Source organism: Mandrillus leucophaeus, unplaced genomic scaffold (genome assembly GCF_000951045.1).
Source record: "Mandrillus leucophaeus isolate KB7577 unplaced genomic scaffold, Mleu.le_1.0 Scaffold1374, whole genome shotgun sequence".
Classification (NCBI taxonomy): Eukaryota; Metazoa; Chordata; class Mammalia; order Primates; family Cercopithecidae; genus Mandrillus; species Mandrillus leucophaeus.
In genome coordinates, this window is record NW_012101337.1 from 275,532 (window position 1) to 302,718 (window position 27,187).

At 36.8% G+C, this 27,187-nt stretch overlaps 1 protein-coding gene across 1 annotated transcript in view; it reads left to right on the forward strand.

Moving 5' to 3' along the window:
- The window catches only part of MBD5 (methyl-CpG binding domain protein 5), a 281,410-nt gene extending 256,519 nt beyond the window's left edge, over positions 1-24,891 (forward strand). Inside the window, exons 10-13 of the mRNA XM_011973434.1 lie at positions 1,090-2,298; positions 14,156-14,229; positions 21,473-21,548; positions 24,284-24,891. Coding sequence (XP_011828824.1) covers positions 1,090-2,298; positions 14,156-14,229; positions 21,473-21,548; positions 24,284-24,355 — 1,431 coding nt within the window. The 3' untranslated portion in view covers positions 24,356-24,891. The remainder of the gene's footprint in view (positions 1-1,089; positions 2,299-14,155; positions 14,230-21,472; positions 21,549-24,283) is intronic.
- The last annotated feature ends 2,296 nt before the right edge of the window (positions 24,892-27,187 follow it).

A 27,187-nucleotide genomic window follows, 5' to 3' on the forward strand; every position in this document is an offset into this window, starting at 1 on the left:
TGGTGAAGAAGTTGGTGAAGATTTGAATAGTTGTGGAAAATGAGTGACAACTAACTAGAAGTTCTAGGATTGATGGGCAGCAATAAGCCCTCAACTGAAGTTGGAAGCTACAAATTCCTATAGACAAATACTCAGCATCCTCACTGTAGATGTAGATAAGGCAGGCAGTTGAATTGATCCAAGATTGGGATTTTGCCTGGTAGGTGTAGACAGGGTGATAATAGCAAGAGAGAGGCTGATGTGCTGACAGATCCTAGGTTCTGGATTAGTAGGGAAGGATGTAAAGAAAGGGAGAGATCATTGTGGAAAAAAATCTGAAACTCCAAAGTATCAAGAATCTAGAGCAGTAATTCTTAGATGGCATGGGGGTGGGGGTAAAATTAGAATAACCTTGGGCACTTTTTCAAACTGCCCTCATCCTTCCTATACCAGAATTCTGATATGCTCCCCTGGTAAGTATGCTGTCCCTTCACCACTTCGCAATTGAGAATCACTTCTGCAGATAGCCATTGTCACTACTGACAGCATGGGGATATGGCCTGAAAAGGTTGAGGAGCAGGTATTACTACCCCATCTGAAAACTAGTGTCATGTTATTGTTAAGAAAAGAGTTTATATATTTTTTAATTTTATATTGTATTTCACTTAGTTAAGTGGAAACATCAGTGAGTTAGAAATCACTTTCAAAATATTTTTCCTTTGCTAATTTGATTACCTATGACTTGACTTTTTTTTGAATCCTAAATTGCAAAGACCTGTAATGACACCGGATAAATGGAATCATCCCAACCTGAGTATGTTTTCTGTCCAACCACGTCAAGTTTAATTTTTCTAGAGAAGGTTTCGCAATGATGATTTTAAAAAATCTGTTGAATGATTTTAACCAAAGAAGCAGCCTGCAAATATAATCAAGACATAAGCTTTCCTATACAAAGTGACTTTTTACTTCATTTTTTGAGTCTTGTTCTTTATATTTCCTTCCTTGTTATATTTGTTTGTCTTTTGGTAAATCTTAAAGTTGTAGTCTTTCTCTTTGAGGCCTTTAAAATTATTTCCCTTTCTCTCACTGCTTCCTGTCTATTTCTTCAAGGTGAGAATGCAGGAAGATGCAGCTCTCCTAAACAAAAGAATAAGCACTCAGCCTGGGCTCACAGCACTTCCTGAGAATCCAAACACTACACTTCCACCTTTTCAAGATACACCTTGTGAGTTGCAACCGAGGATTGACCCATCTCTTGGTCAACAGGTGAAGGATGGCCTCGTTGTGGGTGGCCCAGGTGATGCTTCCGTAGATGCCATTTACAAAGCAGTTGTCGATGCAGCCAGCAAGGGAATGCAGGTTGTCATCACCACTGCAGTCAACAGTACAACTCAGATCAGCCCCATTCCAGCTCTGAGTGCCATGAGTGCCTTCACTGCTTCAATTGGTGACCCATTAAATCTCTCCAGTGCTGTCAGTGCGGTCATTCATGGACGGAACATGGGAGGTGTTGATCATGACGGTAGGCTGAGGAATTCAAGAGGGGTTCGGCTGCCCAAGAATCTAGACCATGGGAAAAATGCGAACGAAGGAGATGGGTTTGAATATTTCAAGTCAGCAAGTTGCCACACATCCAAAAAACAGTGGGACGGGGAGCAAAGCCCCAGAGGGGAGCGAAACAGGTGGAAGTACGAGGAATTTTTAGATCATCCAGGCCATATCCACAGTAGTGCTTGTCATGAAAGGTCCAATAATGTCTCTACACTGCCATTTCTGCCTGGGGAACAGCACCCAATACTGTTACCACCAAGAAACTGTCCAGGGGATAAAATTCTAGAGGAAAATTTCAGGTATAATAACTACAAAAGAACTATGATGAGTTTTAAGGAGAGACTAGAGAACACTGTGGAAAGATGTGCACACATTAATGGGAATAGACCTCGACAGAGTCGGGGATTTGGAGAGCTGCTAAGCACTGCAAAGCAAGACCTGGTCCTAGAGGAGCAGTCTCCAAGTTCCTCAAATAGTTTGGAAAATTCTCTGGTCAAAGACTACATCCATTACAATGGAGACTTTAATGCCAAAAGCATTAATGGGTGTGTGCCTAGCCCTTCAGATGCTAAAAGCATTAGTAGTGAAGATGACCTAAGGAATCCAGACTCCCCCTCTTCAAATGAATTGATACATTATAGACCAAGGACGTTCAATGTTGGCGACTTGGTCTGGGGCCAAATCAAAGGACTGACTTCCTGGCCTGGAAAATTAGTAAGAGAAGACGACGTTCACAATTCATGTCAACAAAGCCCAGAGGAAGGGAAGGTATACCAATCTTTATCCATTGTCAAATACTAACCTTTGTTCAGATATCAATTATTGGTTTTTGTTATCATCACTTTGGATTCTTTGGATTTGAAATTAGGATTCTTCATGACTCATTGAGGTCTCACAAGCTTCTGGAGCATAAAATGAAGAGGGGATGGTTATAGTCAACAAAATGTCATATCAACAAGGGGTGAGTTGTAAAGCATTTATAGATCACACTAGGGCTCAGGGTGGCTGTAAGCCAGGAACCAGATTTCCAGAATTTGGTCCACTCTGCCTTCCCTCTCTACAGTTACCTAGTTCTTCATTTCAAACACTGAGGAGGAAGGCAAGTGTCAATGACTGGGGAAAAAAATCTGGTAGCCTTTGGAGGTCCAGGAGTGTGGCAGGGGTAAGGCCCTCCCAGGCAACATATGCGCCAGGGGACGACATCTCCTGCATGTGCTTACATGTGGCACACAGAACTGGGAAGGGGGTACAGTCTGGGTGGAGATGCAGCTGTTTCTGGAAGCAGCAGGTAAAGTCTGAAATCAGAATTTCCTGAATACCTTTCAGGAAAAGTTCTGGGCCTTTAAAACATATGGAAATGTTTAACCCCATAGTCTGGTTCTACTTAACACAATTAGATCATATAAATTAAATGAAAACTTCTCCATGAAACTACCGTTCAATTTAAAAGAAATTAGTAGGGGTCTTCTGGGCTTTTTTTTTTTTTTCCCGGCCCTTACAAAAATGGTGGAATTGGCTCACTAGGCAAGAAATATGCAGAGTGTTTAAAGTAGATAGAACAATTTATATCTGACCAGGAGGAGATCATTATGCACATTCCCCCAGATGATGAAGAAATGTATAATTTTTCATCTTCCTAGGTAATAAACATGACTCTTACAGGTATATGTTATTCTCGTAAAGAGTATATTCTATAAAGCAATTTCAACTGTGCTCAAACTTTCACTGGCACTTAGGTTTAATGACAGGAAACCAAAAGCATTTTTGCCAGCACAATAAAAGGATTGTCTTTCTCCAAATGACTAGGAGGTCCTAAAACCTTGCTCGTAATGCCTAATATATACTTGTCAGGATACACTCTGGGCATAATGTTTGTACATTTGATAAGGAAATGAATTCCATACCCCTATTCACAAAATATTTTATTCTCTATACTCTCAGAGATCAGACAAACATTCTTTAGGTTGAAAAACCTAAATATTTTTGACAGTTTATTCAAGAAATAATTCGAAACAGAAAAAGTGGGCTTTTATGATATAAATGGAACTGCTACAAATACAAGATGTAGACATTGAACTGTTTTACAATGTCTGTGCAAACGAACTAAGTCTTTTTTATGTGCCATTTTACCAAAAGCTTAACTGAAAAAAAAGATTATGGCCTCCCTTCCCTGGAAACATTCTTCCTGTCCTAAATGCCTTGTCTAAATATCTTTTTATGCCCTTAGGAGAGTAAAGGCATGTACTTTTAACACATTTCACATTAAACAATGGTCTAGATCTTCTGATTAATCTCTGCTCGAAAACTCCTGAGACTGAGGTATTCACTGATGTTAGGGGAGATGTACTTTAAAAAAAAATCGAAGAGTCCAAGAAACACTTATTTTTCTTCACTTAAATAAGCAAAGTAGTATGTAGTATTCATTCCACTATAAAATAATATTTTTAAAATTCAGATTCTTCTTCCTTAATTTTAGCAATAGATGAATTGTAATAGGAAACATAAAACTGTTGCTGTAAATTCACATATTCTTCCTCTCGCTGGCTGACCTTGTCATTTTGGATTCTCAAGTAAAAACCTTTATATCAAGATATACTATACACTAAAAATATTTTTAGTAATTCAGAGAATTTAATTTAAAGCACACATTTAGAGGTGAAAAACTGAAAACATGCAATAAAATATGAATGATAATACATGAAACATTTATCTATCATTTAAAAAGCAAGGTATAACAGCCTCAGAAGCTCTAAGGACTCAGCATTTTTAAAAACCTCTGGTCTTTTCAGGACCTACCACACTTTTGCACATAAGTAAACTAAGTACTACTTCACAAACATTCTTTTTTCCTCTATAGTTCACAAAACAAGACTTCCCAATACCTTACTTAGTGATGCTCCGTGAGTCAAAGTTCTCATTTTACAACACCAGAAAAGGTAAAATCTCAAACACAGGTCCGACTTCAAGCCAAGTGTCTGATATATTGATGACCCTAGTTCATGAAGAAAAAGTAAAACTATGTTCAATACCTGTATAAGACAAAACATGATGTATTTCAGAGAGATATCTAGTAGAACACTTCTTAAAATTTGTACTCATTCAGGTGAACCAGTTTGGATGTAATTTTATTTATGTAGAACTCCTTAATGCCCAAGAATGTTGGATAATGCCTTGTACATTAATAACTGGACTTCTGCTTCTAAAAAGGTAAGCATTGCCTTAGGTTACCTTCTATACACTATGGCAATGCCTGACATTTTTATAAAGTCTAAAGCAGAAAGGCAGAGACTAGCTCCGACTTTGTTTATTATAGTAAAACCTTTCTAATTCCGCCTTGCTAATGTGGAATGTGGGATCATTTTCCATAATGTTTATCTTTGTAGTGTCTAAGAAGAAAAAATTTGCCAAACTATTTTCCTACATTATCATTTTAAACTTTCTTAGCTTCTCAGCTTTCATACTATTTCTATGTCCACCAAAGAATCCAAGATTCTGTCGGATCCCACCAGATAAAAATCTATGTTAACTCAAGTTTTAGAATAGATTTATTACCCCTGACTCCACCCCACAACATACCATTTATTATTTTCAGTTACAGGCTTTATTCTCAGCAAACCACTCCAAATTCTTTATGGAAGCAGGCGAAATAGAAAATAAAGATAATTAATTGACAGGATAGAAGATTACTATTTCAAAACAAGCTGGGTGCCTTTCCTATTTTTAGGTTGCATGAATGGTCTCTGGTCTAAGGAAGTCAATGCTGTGTGATCAAAGCACTGATAATTGCCAAGGGCTGAGACCTCCCATTGTCAATACATTAATATTGTAGCAGATACCGTTAGTCATAATAGTAACTGACTAGGTCAGCTTATGATCTTAGAAAGGCCTTTTTGGTCTTTGAAGGGATAGTAAATGTAGCAGATTACTGATATGCATTAGACATGTTCTGTAGTTTCTGAGATGATTTCCTAAAAGGTATGGTTTCTAGACATCGAATACTGTATAAACACAGTCTGCAGAGAACTAGAGAAAAAGCAGGGTGTAGCATAAAGAGGCATGGGTTTTGGGCACTCTGATGTGAGCCTAATCTTAGCTCTGCTAGTTACCTAAGTGGTCGTAGTAGGTATATTAATCTCCTAGAAGCTGCAGGCTACTCACCTCTTTCAAGTGAGAACATTAATTTCGATTCAAATAGATGCCTTAAGATTTCAATGAAATACTGTAGATTATTATCTGGCACATCAAAGAGGTTCAGTAAACATTAACCTCCTATTCTCTGCCCTTTATGGTAGATAGTCTTATTAATTTAGGTTCCACCGTTACGGAATTGTGGTAATTTGACCTTAGTTATTGTTTACCTCTGCATTGTCCATGTATAAAGGATTTATTAACCAAGTTGAGAGTAAAGGATTATAAGGATTATATTCAATGAATGAAATAGTTCATAAGTATGTTTACAGCACATATACAAATCAGCATATCTGATTATAAGTTAGTGTTAGCTGTTAATTTCAAGCAGGAGTTCTACTTGGAAGCGTTTTAAAGCACTCAGTTTGTTGAGTGAACTTCAAAGTTCTTCTTTCCTCAATGTTTCTAAAAAAAAAAATCAACTCAGGCTTTCTTCCTCTACCTTCCCACATAACTCTCTTTCACACGTAAAACAATATTAATTAGTGGAGATTTTTAACAGCCTATGAAAAGTTGGGATGAATTGCTTGTATGTATTACTTTCCTAAGATTGAAGCTATGTGACAGCATTGGAGGACATTATGTGCCTTGTATTTTACCACTCAAGAAGTACTATATCCTTCCTAATATGTTTTTTCCCTTGGTTAACCATTTGTAATGAAGTACATTCTGGGCCAGGCACGGTGGCTCACGCCTGTAATCCCAGCACTTTGGGAGGCCGAAGCGGGCGGATCACGAGGTCAGGATATCGAGACTATACTGGCTAACACGGTGAAACCCCGTCTCTGCTAAAAATACAAAAAATTAGCCAGGCGTGGTGGCAACACCTGTAGTCCCAGCTGCTCGGGAGGCTGAGGCAGGAGAATGGCGTGAACCCGGGAGGCGGAGCTTGCAGAGTGAGAGATAGACTTCCATGTTTGGGAAAAAAAAAAAAAAAAAAAAAAAAAAAAAAAAAAACAGAAGTACATTCTGGGAGATAGTTATACTTGTTCTAAATAACTGGTGCAAGTTTCTCTCTGAACCATCAACCCTTTATTGTTCGTGGCTCAGTGACCAGGAATAAGACCTCAGGGTTGTGCTCCAGTACATAGCCAGAGCCAGACAGATTCAACTTCCAGATCTTGGCATAATGTTAGGGAATTCTTGGGAAGAAAATGGCTACCTCTGACATTACACCTCTATGCCTTAATATGCAAACATTTTTAAGCCTATGCAACTACGGAGGAAATGGTTATCTTTATGTACCTATTTCATTAACTATTTAAATATAAAGAAAATGCTCTTGTTTTCTAAAATATATTTTACAATTGTCATCTGTCATCTTTGATTTTATGTTAACTAGCTTAAAAGGGTTGCCTCTCAAGCAGTAATAATCAAAAACTAAAATTTTTATTTTTTTCTGCATAGATCATTTTTACTTTTTGAACATCCTCCCTTTGGTCTTCATATGTCATTGCTCTTACATTTGATGTATATTCTGACCCAAGCCAAATTTAAGAAATAATTTATTACTAGACTGGTACCAAAATGTTTCTTTTCAATGACTGTTGTTGGACAGTTGCAGAAACACCTGATTACCGAAAAAAGTCTACGTCTCTGTTCTACACTACCTGGTTAAATGAAGACATTATTTTCAAAGCATAAGTGGGTAGGGTGTTCCCTCTTCAAAACTGCTCTTTGACTTTCTTCCACACAGTTATTTCTGGCAAGTAGAGATAAAAACAGCTCTCTGAATAGTCATTCAAAACCGACAAAATTCATCTTTATTAAAACTCATAACCAAATTTATTGGGGGGCAATACATTTTCTGTATGTCAGTTCAGCATCACACGCACACGTGTTTTGACAGCATGGAGCATAACCAGATACAACTTACCTCGCATTCTGGGGGTGGGTAACTTAAGAAGTTGAGCCCGGAGAACTAACTTTGGGAGGTGCGCCCTCCTGTGATGTTCAGACATTTTACTTTGAAGAACATTCTTTGTGTGTTTATCAGTGTTAGCTGTTTGTATTCTTTGGTACTATAATTCTCTGTTGAGAATGTTCTTAGTGTATTCACTTTGCCTTATCTATTTTCTTAACTGCTGTTGGAAGTGAATCCTTTTCTCTGTACCACCGCATCCACAATACTTGGGTTGCATTTTGGCTGGTAGTGTGACAGAGGCAATCAATGCCCTGTCAGCACCAGAATCTCCTTGAAAGGGAGCAAAATAGTTTTTCAAAAGTAATAAGAAAGATAAAATCCAGGCCAACAAAGTCAATTCCTGATCAGAATTTGAAAGATAATAAAAATGAAGAACTAGCAAAGACCAAAAATGTGACTATCAAGAAAAAGACTAAGCTGAGTAAAACAACTGTAAACTTTACTATAGTGAATTGTGAAATATTGTGAACTTTTTTCCTGAGCCAGATTAAAGAGGACTAGGAGGCCTGTCTTCATTCACATAGGTAACTGAGCCCAACGCAGACTACATGAGCTTGTTCATACAATTTCAGATAGGAAGCAGGAAATAGAATCTCAGGTCTGAGGCAACTACTTGCTTCTGTTACATGAACTTTCAAGCATTGTTTCCTTAGAAATTACAAACTTATCTGAAACATTTAATTCTATCTATGTGTTGTGGATTGATATGCAAATTATTGTCACATTTAGAATGGATTTACCCCCATCCTGTAATGTAGTTCCCTAGTGCTTAGAAACACTGCTATGCAAAGTGAAGAAGAAAGGAAGCACCGAAAAAGGCCTCAGATAATGCCACTGACTAAATTGTGATAAAGAGAATTTGGTTAGTTCATTGGAAAAAGTTGGGATTCATTTAAAGGAATGATTAGTACTCTGCCATGAGAACTTTGTACTATTGTTGGAAAACAATTAGGTTCATCCTTTCTGTCACAGGTGAATCAACTTTTTACCCTAAATTATTTATCATATAATATTAATTCCCAGTCTTTTAAAAATATTGAAATATTGCACTTAAGTTAGCAGGAATTTTTTCAGTTTGAAGATGTTATTTTTAAAAATATATATTATTTTTAATATTTACTGTTTAATAAATGTTTGATAATGAACTTAATAAATGTCTCATATTTGCTTTCTACTTCAGAGCTATATTTCCCAGACTTCAGCTAAAGTTGCATATTACATATATTATTATTTACTTAAATTTTTTCTTTAAATTTATCACTTAATTGATTCATTCAAGAAATATTTATTAGGCACATATGTACTAGGCACTATTCAAGCCACTTTTTAAATTTAAACAACTTTAGTTTTATCCTAGGATATTGTATGTGTAAAATCATAATGTTACTTGTATTTTTCTAATGTAAACTTATATGAATAATATAACTATTAAAAATGTGCAAAGGAGGCTGGGCACAGTGGCTCACACCTATAATCCTAGTGCTTTGGGAGTCCGAGATCAGAGGATCACTTGAGGCCAGGAGTTCAAGACTAGCCTGGGCAACATAATGAAACCCCATCTCTACAAAAAATTGTTAAAAATTAGCAGGCATGATGCTGTACACGTGTGGTCCCAGCTACATGGGAGGCTAAGGTAAGGTGATCACTTGAGCCCGTGAGGTCAAGGCTGCAATGAGCATGCCAGGCATGGTGGTGCACCCCTAAAATTTTAGCTACTTGGAAGACTGAGGTGGGAGGATCACTTGAGTTCTGGAATTCAAGGCTACAATGAGCTGTGATCACACCACTGCACTCCAGTCTGGGTGACAGAGTGGAGACCTTGTCTCTAAAAAAAAAAAAAACAAAAAAAGAATATTTAAAGGTTTGTCCATGTTGTACCTAAAATAATTTCACATACCACCAGTGGCACTTTGGACTGCTTTGGTGTTCATAAAGCACCTTCATGTTTGTGGTCATTTTAGATCCTTTCAATAACCCATAAAGATGTGCAGAATTATCCCCATTTTACAGATGGGAGAACTGAAGCTCAGAGAAGTGGCATCCCAAAGAATACAAATCACGGGTAAAGCCAGGTCCCAACCCTGGTCTTCTAATCTAAATTTAGCACTCCTTACATTATGCCATTCCCCAGCAACAGGACTTTAAAGAAATGGAATGGGGAAGTAAAGAATGAAAAGGGGAGCTCGAGGTCAACTCTGTTATGAGATCAATGATGTGGCTAGTGCTCCATTATTCTTTGATGTTTGCACAACAGCTCTGCTTCAGCAATAAGGAGCACCAAAGAATTCACAAAGAGGGGTGTTATCAAGATTAAAGCCTGCAGAAAAATTTAGTGTAATCTCCAGTTAACCAGCTGTATTTAAAAGTGATCTAGGATCATTGACCCAGGTTCTTCGTTTTTGTTTGTTTTTTGTTTTGTTTCTGAGATGGAGTCTCACCCTGTCGCCCAGGCTGAAGTGCAATGGTGTGATCTCGGCTCACTGCAACCTCCGCCTTCTGGGTTCAAACAATTCTCCTGCCTCGGCCTCCTGAGTAGCTGCGATTACAGATGCCTGCCACCACGCCCAGCTATTTTTTGTATTTTTAGTAAAGATGGGGTTTCACCATGTTGGCCAGGCTGGTCTTGAACTCCTGACCTCATGATCCGCCCACCTCGGCCTCCCAAAGTGCTGGGATTACAGGCATGAGCCACCTTGCCCAGCCAGATCCAGGTTCTTCAAATATGTACTATACCTCTGTTTCAAGGGTTGGTGTACCTCTCTGAAGGGTTTATGTCTTCTTTTGTCAGACTTTAAGTTTCTTCTGAGATACATGAGGTCCCACTGTGCTGACACCAAATCAAAAACTTAAATTACCAAATGTGTAATATGGGCCTTCTGAACAAAATAAGCAAATAAGCAACCAGAGATTTAGCCTTGTTCAGAAAAACTCTTAATCATCCACCACATAGTAATGTCTGGCTTTATGAATATGTTTCTATCTACACTGAACAAACTGTAAAACTATTTATGTTGAAGAATTATTGTATCTAAACAATTTGAATGAAAGAAGAGTTTTTAATAGTCAAAAAGTATTGGTAGGGCATGGTGGCTCATGCCTTTAATCCTAGCACTTTTGGAGGCCAAGGCAAGCAGATCACTTGAGCCCAGGAGTTTGAGATCAGCTTGGGCAACATAATGAGACCCCTGTTTCTATAAAAAAATTTTAAAAAATTAGCTGGGCATTGTGGCACATACCTGTGGTCCCAGCTACTCAGGAGACTGAGGTGGGAAGACTACTTGAAGCCCAGGAGGTCGAGGCTGCAATGAGCCAAGATCACGCCACTGCATTCCAGCCTGGCCAACAGAGCGAGACCATGTTCAAAAAAAAAAAAAACTAACATTTAACGTATGTGTATATTTATATATTAATAAGTTAACTGTGAATACATATAAATTCCAGGTAACTTTATGATTCTTAAATGACATGAGTAAGGAGTTACACCACGATAGCCAGTACTATTAGCATCATTGCTATCAGCATGAAACTGTGTGGGTAGATGATGAGTAAAGATAAAAAAGATAAAGCCCTCCTCTCCTAAATTCTCACTAAGATAGAGTTAAATAATTTGTGAAACTCCTGGCTTGTGATTGTACAAGAATACAAGATTTTAATTATAGATAAAAGTATTATCTTAAATTACTTGTTCCTTTAGTGTAAGTTTTATAAAAATATTTGTGTGTGTTTAACCTTTTTAATGTTACATTTATGTATTTGATTTCCTCGTATTTTTTAAATTTACAAGTTAGCTAAGTAATTTATAAGGGAGTGTTCATTAAACATGATTTCTATTTAACTAGAAGCTGAATTTATTTTGTTGTTCTCTGATACCATTTTGGGAGGGTATCTTTAAAATTTCTTGAATATTTTTCAAATGTATGAGTATTTCCCCAGAAAAAACATACACTCTTCATATATATTTCACAACACAGCAAAATGCTGAAATCCTGAAACAAACTAAACTTTCTTCTGAATATGTATGATCTTGTTATAGCAGAAATGCACAGCTGTATATAGCTTACTTATATTTAATTTCAGAAAGACTATCTTTGCTTTCTTTTTCAAGGTCATTTCAAGGTCATTTAATCCTTTATAAATAATATAGTTCATTATAAGAGTATGTTAGAGGCTTAGAGGCAGATTTAAATGAAGAAACCATGGTAGAGTATTAGTTCAGAAAAAATATCCCTGGAAAATTATTCAAGCATAAAAAAATTGAGTATAAATTTGGGCAAGTTGTCATCTAAATTTTGTAGAAATCTAATTTTAAATAGTTTGACCTAAATTTTTTAGTGTGCCTGTGTGTGTGTGTATTTTATATATGTGTGTGTAATTTTATATATATAAATGCTATATATATATATAAAATGACTATATTTCAATGTATGTTGGAGTTGGTATGGTGGAGAGAAGTTGAGCACGTTGGAGTCAGACCTGAGTTTCAATTCTGGCCATGTTATTTAAATGCACCAAGTCCCATCTGTAATAATATAAAAGTAATACTAGTTTGCAGTAGTATCATATTAAATGATAAAACAGTGCCTTTTACATAATAAATGCACAAGAAATGTTTTTACTGTCCCTTATTCCATAATTAATTAAAAATAAAAATTGAAGACTTAAAAAAATACTCTGACCTAACTTTGTTTTTTAAATTAAGACCAATGGGGTAAGTTTTAATTGCTGTGTCTTGCTTTGTTTCATTGTGAATCTGATTCTGTGACCAGATTAACCCCTTCTGAGATCCCTCGCTACACCAGTTTAAGTCTAATAGAAGTTTGTTATATAGCACAACTCCTTTCCTGCTGCCAAGAAGCTTATTTAAATATAAGTGGAATCATTTATTGATTACAAAACTGAAATATGCAAAGCATTTTTCATATCCCCTTCATGTGAGTGAATACAGGATGGAGGCTCATTTCTAACATGAAATGTGAAAGTGCATCCAGGCACCTTTTTTTTTTTTAAACAACACATGGATACATTTAGCTTACTTTAGCTTTTCCAGTGGTGCCAGTAACCCAATAGGACACTTTTCTTTACGTGAAGTGTTATTGGAACAAAGTTGTCTCTTGTGCTGCCACACAGTGAGTTGGGTATGTATGAACTTGTGTATAAGACATTTGTGCGGGCAAAATACAAAAACATGAAAAGGAAAACATTTCCGTTATTTGACTGCTTTTCTCATTGAATATTAGAAATGCTTGTTTTCAGACTTAATAATGAAATCCTCTCGTTAATCATAACTGTGTTCTAGATTTGAAGGGGTCATAGAGAAGTTATTTCTAAAGGACATTCATGAGTCAATCTTGAGGATACAAAGGCAAAAGTTAATAATCATTTCATTGCTTATTAATGTTTATTTTCTTACCCATGAGGCATTTTGTTTAACTCTGTATTTTTATATAACAGTGGATTTGGGGTTGGAGGAGAAATGAGGGTAAAGTGGCTGGCTTTCACCCCAATTAAAGAGCTGAGTTACTTGCCTTGAAACTATGCTTACACAGCAAGCAACACTATTTTTACTTAGATTGTGTGTGTGTGTTTACAGAATAAAAATAGCCATGTTTTTCTAAAAGTGTTTTTATTCCCAAGTCACATACAAGTTTTCCTAATTATTAGTTGTTTTTATTGTGGGGAGGTGGCTTCAAGAACCATGATAGAGATTCTCAGGGGTGTGTAGCAAAGGTTGCACGCTCCACACACACACATATCCCCCCACCACCCTTGGTGGCTGACCTCTGTTGACATAGCTGACTACACACAGACTGGCAGTCAGAAAGCAAGATAGGACAAAGGACACACCCACAAGGCATAGCAACACCCTTTTCTCATGTTTGATGGCCTCTGTACTCTGCCAAATGTGTACTAGGTCATGATCATTGCTGAATGCTAAGATAAGTGTTCAATAAGACTTGTCATATTTTAATTTTCACAGCAGTTCTAGCAGGAAGGTAGGTATTATTGTCCTCATTTTACAGAGGCGGAGACTGAGGCTCAGAAAATGTGTTTTACTCCTACAAGGAAGTGAAAAGTAGGATTCAAACTTTGATCTGTTGGCTCCACAGCCCACTCACTTCACTAACTACCACTCTTGTCTTCCCCTGATACTTATATCACAGTAGTCTGATACTACAGATTTGCAGTTGCTAAGAAAGTGAACCAGGATCTCTGATTTTTATGATTTTGTGAGTTGAAGGTTGTTTAAATTCCAGATTTTATTCCCAAAATATTATTTTCAAAATGTTGACAATTTTAAAGCCAAACAGCTTTTCAGTTCCACTGATGTTGCAGCCTGGAGCCACAGAATCAACCTCTAATGATTGAGTGAGAACAGAAGATTTGACAAGGCAGTGAAGGTTAAGGCTCCCCTCCCCACCAGTGCAGCACCTGCTCGTACGGCAGGAAAGTAAACACCATGTTTAACAATTACAGGTCTGGGTAATGTGGTTTGGTCTTCATACCTTCACTCAGGTGGAGCCCGAGAAGTTGAAGACACTAACGGAAGGTTTGGAAGCCTACAGCCGTGTCCGGAAAAGGAACAGAAAGTAAGCACTTTTTTTAAATTTTACTTTGTTTTTCAAGGATATAATTTACTGTTTATCCATCAAAGGGACAACGAAATCTCACTGATTCTGTCCATGTTGTGGCCTGCCTAAGTAAAGTTTGTTACCACCAAAGAGGACCGTTATAGACAAGCCAAATTAGTGATTACAGAAAATATCCTCTTAACAATTTATGTTTACACTCTGTGTAATATTTGCCTCTTCATCAGTTCTTTCTTCATTTCCTGCATCTTCATTCCTCTCATTTAGTGGAAAATAAAATATAATTCATATTCTCAACATATAGGAATTAAATAGGCTCTGGAAGTGTAGTGAATCATTCCATTTGCAATTCAAATAATTTGGGGAGTAAATATCCCTCGTTGTACACGTAAATAATTTTGGCAGATTAACTACTAGTCAAAGTGATGCGAAATAAAGATTTTTTTTGTTGTTGCATCAGGGGTGTGGACTTGAAAGTAAGTTTGCTTTGGAATTACAACAAGAAGTTGAATTTCAGGCCAGTATTATTAAAGTTTTTCTAAATATTTATTTTCTGAATAAATGTAGTACAGACAAGCAGATAATATTCGAAACACAGTTTTTACTGTGATACAATGTATGTTTATGTATCATAACTATTATTTCATATTAAGGTAGAGAACTACAAATGTGCTTCTCTATATGTACATAGAAAGCTATTTAAAAATGTGTAATTGATATACCTGTTCTGTTGCTATACTAATTTCCACATTATCAAGCACCCAAGAATTACATATTAATTAATTTTTATTCATTTGCAAAATGATCCTCACATTTCCCCCAAATATTGACACATAGGCTTAATGTGTTTATGTATTATCATCTTCCTAAAAATACCATTTTAACTTCTGTTTGTACATCAAGACTTACAAAGTGGAGATCAGAATGATTCATAGTGTATCTTGCATAGAAGGCTTATCTAATGATATCAGTAATATCTATTAGAAAGCATTCTCTTTCACTTTATGGTGTTTCCCATAATTCTGGCCAGAGGCATAATTTTAGAAGTCAACAAATCTTAGGAAGACTCTTCACCTCAATAAAAGGTATCCGAAAAGATGACAGCTGCAAGGGGCAAACTCCTATGTCTCTATGTCCTGGACTCCTTTAAAAGGTAGCACATTGGTACTGGTTGTGTGAAAGGCCAAGTTAATTGCCAGATAACATCCCTCTAGACCCGGTAAGGAAAACAGGGATCAGGGTCCCTCCTACTCTTACTGAAGCACACTTGCTATGCAGAGCTTAGCAACAAGATAAGGCCACTAAAATTAATACAAGGTCTGGATGAAAGGAGGAAAATTGCAAATTACCTACATCACAAATTTGCGGTGGGCCAGTTGCTGTAAACTATTCAATGGTACCTAATTTTTGGTATAAAAGAGCCCTAAAAATGTTTCCTACAGTGAAACATGCCAGTTACTTGGATTATGTACAAAATAAAGTTAATAACAGGAATAAAATAACTCCTCCAAATATTCAAATACACTGCCTTGAAATAAGCTGAATTTTCCCCATGTATTTGCTATTAAGCAATTTCTGAAAGGTAATGAGTAACAAACTACAATTTTAAAATTTTTTCTTCAAAGCCAGTTTCCTATTTGTAGTAAATTAATGTGAGATCTATCTAAAGGAATTCTCCTCATGATAACCATAAACTTAAAGTACAAATTGGAGAAGTAAAAGTAGAAAATACAAAACTAACACTTATAAAAAGAACTTTATTTACCATACTATTGTCTAAGCGGACAGACTTTCCTTTTCGATGCCTAGTAGAATGCTTTACATTTTGCACATGTAATTGTAAATTCATCATTTTATTCTCCCAGTCACAAGATGGGCCAAAATTACTGAGTCCATTTGCAGATGCGGACACTCAGACTGAAATAGTTTAAATAATTAGTTGAAAGTCCTACAACTGATAAATTATATGTTGAAACAAATCATTTTTTAATTTATGCATTTATTCCCAATTTAAGGAGACAAATTTAGCAAAAAATCTGTGCCAGGAACAGTGCTACAGTCCCTAAAGCTCACTGTTTAGTGAAAGAGACAGATGCAGAAACAAATAATTCAAATGTCAAAATTGCAACAACAGCAATATATACATACTATATTTTGGGGTCATAGGGAAAGGGCAGGTAAAGGAAGGGTTCCTAGAGGGGATGATATGTGGGCCAAGCCTTAAATACTACATAGGCATCAGCCACACAAAGGAAACAGAGACCAAGGTGGGGTGGGATAGCGTGTAGATGAGAGCAGCAGTTGGATTTTGAGGACTATAAAGTATCGAATGGGAAGTTATAAGAGGTATAAGCAGGAACCAGATCAAAAAGGGCCTAGTAAGGGCAAATCGAAGGTTTAACGGTTTTGGAAGTGCCTAAAGGGGGCAGGTGGTTACATTTTTCACCTTAGGTATGGCGGTGTAGGAGGACAAATTTTAAGGCAACAATATTGAAGATGAAGAGATTGTTCAGGAGCCATGGCAGAATACAAGGGAGAGCGAGGACCCAAACCAGGAGCTGGCGGAGTTGGGGATGAGGATGGAAGAGAAGGAATGTGGTCAAGAAATACTTAGGAGGCAAAATAGAAAGAACATGGGGTGATTGATCAGAATGTAAAGGAAAGGGAACAAAATCAAGGACAGCTCTCAGGTTTTCAGCTTGGGTGACTTGGTAGGTTGTAGAAACACTGACTGAAGTGGAGGTTACAGCGGGAAGCTGTTGAGTACAGTTTGGGGTGCCTGTAGGATAGGCTGGACATACATGCCTGAAACTGGGGAGAAATGGTATTTGACAGTGTACAAATGACTGAAGTCACACAAAGATACTTTGACCAATTTGAAGAATAGTAGGCTAAGGATTGAACATGCATTAGAATGAAGAAGATGGGAAGAATGGTCAGTGAGAAGGAGGAGAATCAGGGAAAGTAGATAGAGTCCCAGAAGTCAAAGACTGATAAAGTGATCAACAGAGGTCCAGTAAGACAAAAACTGAAAAATCTCCATCAGATTGGACAATTTGAAGGTCATTGGTAAACTTAAGTGAGAACAGTTTCCAGTAGAGTGATGCGTATACACACAAAGTGGCTATGGGTTGAAGATTAAATAAGAATAAGGAAATAGGGAGAGGAGATGTAGATTATTTACTCTTCTTTCTACCCATAATGTGAAAATTTTCTGAAAAATAACAAAGAAAGAATTTTTTAAATGACAAAGATTTGACTGCTTTTGTAGACTGAGGGGAAGAAGAAAAGAGGAAAAGGCTGAAAAAGGAAGGTGTCATTTGGAACAAGATAATTAAGAGGTTGGTTTTTTACCTGGACTCAAGTCCTGTTTCTACCACTTCATAGCCGTATGTTCGTAATCTCCCTGAGCCTAAATTTTTCATTTCTAAAATGGACATAATCCTACTTTAGAATTGCTGTAACATAGATAATATAGAGAGAGCCTCAGCACAGTACTTGGCACATGTCATTTAGTAAATAGCTATTTTTCTTATGAAGATACAGGTGAAAGAAAGAAAATTATCTGTTATTTTTGCCAGTTGAAACATTCTACCATGATATTAGATGTTTAGTCGTTTTAATCTTCAGTGTCCTCAAACTATACAACAAATAAATATCTTTAAATGTATGTTCTAATTATATCCTAATAGCAACATATTTATTTAACACATTACTTAGGACAATTTTGTACTTAAAAGCAGAAATAGCTTATTAAAGAAAAATTCCACAGCTTTTACATATGTTATGGTTTTCATTTAAGCAAGGAGCAAATCTTCTGTCTATAGGTATGTATACATTTCTTGGGAAACCTGATTTTTTGTGAATCTGGAAAACAGTAAAGTGATTAAATAAATCACTTTCACTTTAAAACCAAGGAATGATACTTACCATGTTAAATTTTCTTAGATCTTCATACATTCCCCAGGCATTCGGTTTCAGAGTGCAGGGTTCTTGACTTTTATGTCTCACCCATATTTGTTACGTACTAGATGAAGTGAGTCACTTAAACTCTAAACTGACAGTGAAGAACAACTTGCAATTTCTCATTTCCCTTCTATTTCTTGTACTATTCATAGATGTGTACCTGGCTTTTTTTAAAAATTAGTGAATTTAAAGATAATATATGACACTATAGCCAATGAAGTTGAGAAGTGACAATTATCTCCATTAATAATTAGAAATGTGATTATATGAACATCTGTTACTTAATCAAGTAGGTTTTAGAGTGTCCATTAGTAAAAATGTTTATTATTAAATGTCAGCGGGGAATAGAAAATAGTAGAAGAAACTCCACAGGGAGGCCCTCTGGACTGAAAGACTGAATTTTGACTAATTGTTCATTTCTTGAATTCATAGAGCTTTTTCTTCCTCTTTTAAATTCATTATTCCCTGACCTGACCAGTAGCTGGTCTGCAGATTTGACATCTGGGAGAGTCTTTCTTTATCTCTCGAATCTCATGAGGTATACAAATAATTTCATGCCCCACATCTCTGTATTTATTTTCTCTTCCAAAAGTAGTCATTTCTCCCTCTATTAACAACTAAGTTGTGTTAAAGGTGAAACATTATACTAGTTTAACTTGAATTAATGCAAAGTGTTTACAAATATTTTAAATATCTTGAAGAATGAGATGACAAAACTCCTGAAACTTTTTTTCAACAAGTAATGTTGAATCGTTTTTGTGTTTGAATGGTAATTGTTATTGCAATTTTTCATGGTTAGGTAAAAGTTTTTTACCTATGACTATTACTTTTGAAAACTATAGTCAAATATCCATTTTCTTCATTACAAAATTAGAATTGATTTCACCAATTCTCCTTAAAAAGTCATGAAGTATCACATACAGTTGTCATAATACCTATTCCATCAAATTGTTGTAAGGATTAAATGAGATAATGTATATAGAGTCTTAATACAATACTTGGCATGTAGACATTTTAAAATAAATAACAGGTATTTCTTTTACTAAGATTAAAGGTGAGAGAACCAAGGTTCTCTGGAGGTTTTTCGTTAAAACATTGTAACTTCATTTTAAATATTTAGAACTTTATATAGTCAATTTTAAACTCCTAAGATATTCTAATCAAAATTTATAATAAATAAATGTCTTTTAAAACTTATGTTAATACATCAAACTTATGTTCATACAAAAGAAATAGTAAGGATGAATTTATTTAACACATTACACACAGTGTGATATTGTCAGGCAACATGGCAATGATAATACTGTCAGAACCCTTGCCAAGCAGCCTCAGCAAACCCCAGGTGGCCTTACAGAGTGCTCCCAGGAGCTTGCTTGGCAGACACTTCATTAGGAAAACAACTGAGACTGACTCCATGAGATGACCAGGGCCCCTTGAAACTGGAATGGGTAGGTAAATGGAAGACAGTACATGCATAATAAAAAAACTTCTTACATAGCAGTTAGAAGGAATGAATAGATTATACAAACTAGATGGTATGTAAAACAGTTATAAGGAGAAAAAAAGTCAAGTATGTGTATCTGACACCTTTTGTGTGTGTATATTTTTAAAAACACGTATAAAACAATACTAAAGTACAAAAGCTGACTAAAAGTTGAGGGGAGAAGGTGAGGGAAAATGGGACCAGGATGGATAACAACTGGGGACTCCAGCTTTATTTTTTTAATATAAAAGACTTAAAGGAAATAGGTAATTTATTAACATTTCGTTCCAGGAGGGGAATATGTTAGGTTTATTTTATCCTGTGTACTCCTCTGCATTTTTAAATTTCTAAAAAAAAATGACAAAAATATAAAAGCTAAAGACTAGCTTACAGGGCAGCGAAAGGTAGAGGGGAAGTGGTTGATGCCATATTACCCTTATAATTTGGTTAAAACCAATATACTAATTTTTCCTTTCAGTTAAACTGACCTAAGTACATATATTTTTTTTTGAAACATAGGACCATCTGGGCCACCTTTGACAACCATTTTTGTTTAGCAAATACATAGAGCATCTATGACATGTCTAGCACTATGGTACTCAGGGGTGGAAAACTCGGAGTTCTCAAAGTGTAGACAGAAACTCAGTGTATACATTGTCCAGTCCTGGTGTGTGAGGATAAAACCTAGTGAAAGCTATGGTAAACTGAACTAAAGTTGAAAAATGTTTCGAAACACTCTGCTAACCAAACTAAATACGACAGTAAATCAAATTCTCCCACGACTGCAGATTTCCAGTCTCCATGGTAGATGCTGAGATAGGACTTAACTCATGGAAACCCATGCTAACCGCCTGTTACGAAAACGTTACCTCCAGCAGCTTTTCTAGTAATTGTCATGACAGGATAAATGAAAAAAATCACCTTAGTATTTGGAAAAAATAGGTAATTATTTATTTGCGTAGAGGAAAAACAAGTTAACAGTCAGGATGGGCAAAGTGTACATAACCACAGGGGTGGGTAGCACGGATTTACCCGATTTTAGTTCAACAGCTTCATAGATGTAAGCTTCAAAAATGGTAGATGCACCGTGTGTGTTATTCAGGCCAAACGTGTAATGGAATGCTAAGTGGAGAAAAAAGGTCAGAGAAGTGATAGGCACCCTGAGGCTGTCATTCTTTATCTGTTCAAATATTTACATCATTTTGGCCTTTGGGAAAATGCGCTGGGGGGGTAGGCTGGGAGCCTCAGGTGCGTTAGAGTTAAGCTGTTTCCCACCCTGGAACGGGCCCCGGGATTTCAGCCTTCACTAGCTCAACTCCAGAGCCAGAACGCTCCAGAGAGGGCAGAGGGAGCTCCCTAGTGGCCAGAGCCTGCAGTTCAGCACCTCCGCCCTTCCTCTGGTCACACAGCCAGGCTGCTTGAGAAAGAAACGAGAAGCAACGCAGGGCCGGCCGGAGCCAGGGAGCATGAGCAGTGTCTCTGGGAGAGGGACCCCGTGGCCCAACTTTCTTCCCAAATCACCAGATTGTGGAAGAAGCATGTGGAAGAGGAAGAAGTCCATCTCCCCGCCCGACAATCTGTTCAACTTTTCTTTTCAGTAGTTCTGTGACTTTAATCATTAGCATTCAGTGGTAAGAATCCCAGAGTGATGTTTTGTCATCTGAATTTTTCCAAACGCGAGTATAAATTGGCTTTCTCTCGTGGAATTGGTACTTTTGTTTTCTGATTAGGAAATTAAATTGAGTTTTGTTTCTTTAATTTTTTAATCTGGTGTGTTGTTTTCATTAATTCCAGAAGTGGAAAGCTAAATAACCATTTAGAAGCTGCTATTCATGAGGCCATGAGTGAACTGGACAAAATGTCTGGGACTGTAAGTTAATTTATTTTTCCATTATACTGTGTTTCTTAGAAAATAAATTATGTTACACTTTTTGGTAAAGTCTCTTGAATATTGTCAAACAACTCACGTAGCAATACTAAATTACTAGCCTAGAAAAAGAAGACAAATATCAGAAAAGATTCAAAGTCATTTAAGGGAAAAAAAAAAAAACCTACTGCATTAACTATGTCTTTCTTCCTGAGATAAGTAACTTTTGTTTTGCCACATAACATTCTTTTAAAATATGAGCAGCAAAATATTGATGTTCAAACCACAGCTTTCTGCACTTGACTCTGTGAATGGCCGTGGCCATTACTGTTGCCTATATATTTAGTAATGCAAATTTTGTTCTGTCCTTTGAACCAAAAGACAGTGGGGGTCAAGATCAAGAGTATATAGACCTCTCATATCCCATTTTTATTGAACTGTGCATGTAATAGCATTGAGTGTGAGAAGTTTAATCGTTATCCTCCAGTTCACACATTGACTGATGTAAATACTTAAAATATAATTTTGGTAATCTGTTAAAAATGTGAATTGTCTAGACTATTTTGCATGAAAAATAATTTATTTTATTTGACCTTATGTTACAAGGTTATCTGAATCCCAACAAACCATCCAATGGCAATTGAATGATGGGATTAGTATGGGTTTTAGAGATTTTGTAATCCAACCAACCCATCATTTCGCAGATGGGTGAATTGAAGCCCTGAGACATTAAATTTCCTGATAAAATTATAGGAAAGATCTAGATTGGGGACTATAAACTCAAATGTTTTCTAGGGCCAGTCAAATAGTATCAGTAAGTAAAGTGGGCCAGGTATGAGAAAACAGCAGTTGGAATGGATAAGAAATGCCAGTGAAGATCCATGGGTTAGGGTAGGCTACCAATCTAGAGGCTCAGCACAGTAAAAGCCATTACCCACCTGAGTCTGGTGCTGGTTGAGGAAGGGGTTGCTCCACACCAGCGCACAGATTCTTTCTTTATCTAGTGACCACCTCTCTTAGGACCTCAGAGTGCTTCATTATATCCTTTGCATTTTGCCTTGAAGGTAAAAGAAAAGAGCATGCTAAGAATACTGCCAGCATAGGTTTAAGAGCCAGACCAGTCATTCTATTGACTTTCCACTGACCTGACCTAATCACATGATCTTCTTAAGTAGAATAGGAAATAGAGCATAGAATGTGCCTGCCCAGGAAAAAGAGAAAATGAGTTTGGCCATCGTCTCTCTAGACTCTGCCTCAGGACATTTGGCCCTGGTGGAAATCAGGTAGTTGAGAGTAGTAAGGGCCGGGGCAACCTAGGAGGCATGTGCTGTCTCCAGAAGGCATTCCGTCCATGCTCCAGCAGATCTTAGACATCTGGGAAATTGTGTTCATGTTGCAAGATCTTTCCATTTTTCATACAAAACTAGAAGTCTAGAGGTAAAATTTCTCATTTTTATGTGTTGACAACTGTTTTAAAAAATATTAAAGTGCCATATGGCTAAACAAAATACCATTTCAGGCCACATTTGGTCCACAGATTACTAGTTTGCAGTCTCAGTTATAAAAAGTTTCTTTCCTCAGTTGTAAAAAGTTTTGGCTCTTTACTACAGACTAGTGGCTTTTAAAAATGTGTATGGAAAAGATTAGGAGGAATAGGCAGATTGAAAAACCCATAAATATTATTTAAAATTTGAAAATATTATTTTTTTAAAAAGCATTCTGCATTTGAGTCTGGATAGCATTGCCCTTTGCTGTTGTCTAAACATTATTTTTAAGCATGTAATTGAGCCAACTTGTAGTGGATCTTGAGAGTCAATTGTACTCATCTCTTCCTAAACCTAAGTCCTGTGACATAAGGTTGGCCAGGATAAAAGTTTTACACCACAGAAACTGGCAAAATGCTACAATGGACTTGTGTCCAAATGCTGATAAAGCATTTGCTACACCACTGCCTTGGGTTCATCCCTCCTCTCCTGGGTCTTGGACCTTGCTCCTTCCCACCGATAGCTATGAGACAATTTGATCACTCCCTCCTCCAAATTATATCTGCTATCTAATGCTGCTCAGCCGCTGCTCAATCTGATGAACAGCACTAAATGTTGCTAGTTCCTGCATTAGTACATAAAGAAAGGTGAATTGTATTAACTGCTCCTCCCAGACTACACAATTTCAGATCTGCCAACAGATGATAGTGGTATTCTGTTTTCCATTTTGATTCTTCTCATGAACAAACATCCTTAGGCTGAGCTATGTGTGCATGTTCTTGTAATTTGTGACCCTTCCTAGTCATTGTAAAATAAGTAGGGTAACAAAGGGAAAAAAAAAGGGGCATGTTTGTTGTATAATTATTCACTCTTCCAGGCTGTAGTGAAATTGGTGATCTAGGGTCTCTGACAGGGAAGGCTTTATTTTTGTTTTAAATGGACAATGGGGTAACAACTGCACATTGCATTTCCCATACTTGATTTTGTCCAGTTCATCCTTTGTTTTCCACTGTCTATTGGCACCCCCAGAGTGTTGCACTGCTTATGAGTTTCTAGCATTCTGCATTCTCTGTAGTGACTGTGGGCACACTGACATCTGGGGTCTTGGTAAACATTTGAAGTGCCTCAGGATATCAGTAATTGAAAGTGAAAGCCAGAGTCTACTCCCTACCCTGTTTCTTTGTCAGAAATTGTATGGTGTTTGTGATTTCATCCTCTGTTGTTGTTGTTTTTTTCCTACCTTTTTATTTCCAGGTACACCAAATCCCACAGGGTGACAGACAAATGAGACCCCCCAAACCCAAGAGGAGGAAGATCTCCAGATAACAGAGACTACTCCACTAATGCGCAGTGTTTAATAAAGGAACATGCACAGATGTATCTGTATATAGGTATTGATATAGCCACTGTTATATCAATATTTAGACTATGGCAGATAGCTACCACCACCACAGGGTGCTAAAAGAAACAGTGATACAGAAGTTTTTTGATCAGGAAGGATAATGAATGCTGGAAAAACCAATCAAAATATCTGTGTGATGAGAGTGATAAATGGTCAAGAGATTACTGAGAAACTCTTTTTCTATAATACTAAATTGTGATTATAAGAAATAGTCCAAATGTTTCTGAAGAATTTTCAATGTTGTATATAGAAAATACAGAATTTCATGGTGATATCAGAAATGTAAATATTGTACAATATTGTCATGTACAAGCGTACCTAATGCACACTTTATCTTTTATTGTACAAAGAAATAGTGTACAAAATTCTTTGGTTTCTATGGAGTACACCTACCAGAGACTACCAGTGTAAAGTGATAAATAAAAATACAACCTAAATGCTTTTCTATGATAATGTAAAAGATGCTGTTTTTGTATTTAACAGCAGAGAAAAGGCATGATGATGTAATATCTGAATTATGACATACACTGCACACCACTGAGTGTCCATTTATATTGTGTGTTTGGAATGAACCTTGCCTGGAAGCACTGGACTCAATTTCGGGTGTCTAGGAAATTGCAACCTTGCAGATTTCTAAAGGGAAGAGGGCTCACAGGTCTAAATTAAGAATTCAGAAACTGCAACCATTTGTTGCATATTTTTTTTACCTAAGTTTTAAAATAGAATAGGTTTTATAAAAAAAAAATCTTAGATGGAATATTTTACTCAGCCATTTCTGTAGTTAACGTTTGATAGCCACCTGTTGAAGCAGATAGCTTATACTGACTGCACCATCGCTGGTGCTCAGAATTGAGGGGATTTTTGCAAATGATATCTGACAAGGTAAAACTTTCTATTTCCATACATGGAGGCAAAAGCCCCACTTTGCAACCATTATCAGAGGTAAGGTTGATTATAATTCTTTTTTTTTTTTTGTAGTGGCAAAAATAAATATGAATCATCAAAGCAAGTTTCATATCCATTCATCAGTATTACTTAACCCAGAAGTTAAGGTGGCTTACAAAATTATTAGCAATGGTAATTTTTTTATCAGTATTGTGTAACATATCAGATTTATTTTATTTAAAGAATTATTTATACCATTAACAGATTCTTATATATATTAATGTGGCTAAAATGTGCAGGTTAAATCTATTAACCAAATTATTTATATTATATTAAGTAAGAAAAAATGTGAAACAAATGTAGAGAGAAAATACTACATTACAAGTATACAAACCTAAAACTGTGAGCCATTGTAAAGTACAAGGTAATTAATAAGAAATGTAGCACAACATAATTTTCCGTCTTCTTCTCACAATTTTTGTGGTGGTGGTATTACCCTATCTTCTAGGCAGTTAAGCAAAGTTTAGGCTTCCAGCCTGACTTCAGTTGATGGGTTGTGAAAAGAAGGGATCTATTATCCCTTTATTCTTGGAACCACCAGTCCCTGCCCCAAACCCTTAAACCCCTAGAGAGCACTGTCTTGTCCTCTAGCCTGGGGCTCACGCAACAGTCTGCCACTCAGGCTGCTAGGAGGTTCTCCAATAGCAGGCTCAGCAGCTCAACCTGCCCACCACCTCACCTACTGCTCCTCTCCCACCCACCGCCCAAACTCCTCAGTCCTGTCATGTAGCAGAGTTCCAGTAACTCAGGAAAATGGAGACCAAGGTCATTCCTTGAGTTGGTTTCTTAGGGCCACAGCACAGAGCATGCCACCTGGGCTCGCTTTTGATAGCAACAGCTCTTAGTTATTCCCCTAGGTCTCCTTTGTCTCTCTGTCCCTCTGTTCCACTTTCAACCTACCCCCAAGCCTGATGGAATGCAACTGGCTACCCTGGGCTTCATGACCTCAAAGTAGGAACCCTTCCTTCAGGGGGTAGGTTCATTTTGTCTCTCTTGTAATGGTGGGATTGCCTGCCCAGTTCCTTCATGCAGTCACAGGAAGTAATCTTTTGTGTAGTTTAGTTGACACGTTTATAAGTTAAAAGTTGATGTGGCTAATATGTTTAAACCATTAATGTCTTTTTTTTTTTTTTTTTTTTTTGCGCCAACCTGTTTTTCTACTGTTTTTTTCTACACATTTTTGTTTGTTCACAGACAGACATACATGTGTGTTTGTAGGCTGGATGTGTCTGTATGTGTGTCTGTGTTGACATGTAGATTTTTTAGCCTTTGCTTTTCTGTCTTCAGGCTGAGTTTGTGTTGACCAAGCCTTCTTTTTGGTATTTTGAGCTAATTCAGTTTGTGCTTCCCTCCCATTGTATACTTTACATCAGTAGACAATGTAAAGTATGTTTGTGCCCATGATTTCACTGGTTGCTCTGGCTTTGATATGGGTGCTAGGTGTAGTAGTTTCAGTCCACGTGGGTTTTTTCCCTCTCTCTTACAATTATATGGTTTTGTGTAAGCAGTTAATGTAAATATTGTTAGCATTACAGGTCATACAGTGCTGTAACATTTTTTAAAATGTTGCACCTACTTTACAATTAAAAAATTGGTCACTCACACTTCAATTTTGCCCATAGAGCCATTTCTTTCTCTTTGTATTGAAGCCAATTCATTTTTTTAAATGAAGGCTAGGCCTTCTATGTTACCAAAATTTTTATTCCCTAAAATAAACTTTTTTTAAGAAACAAATCCAAGAATGGAAACAGATGAAAAAATTTTTCTTCTTTAAAGAACATAATAGTTCCTGCTGGAAAAGGAAATCTAAT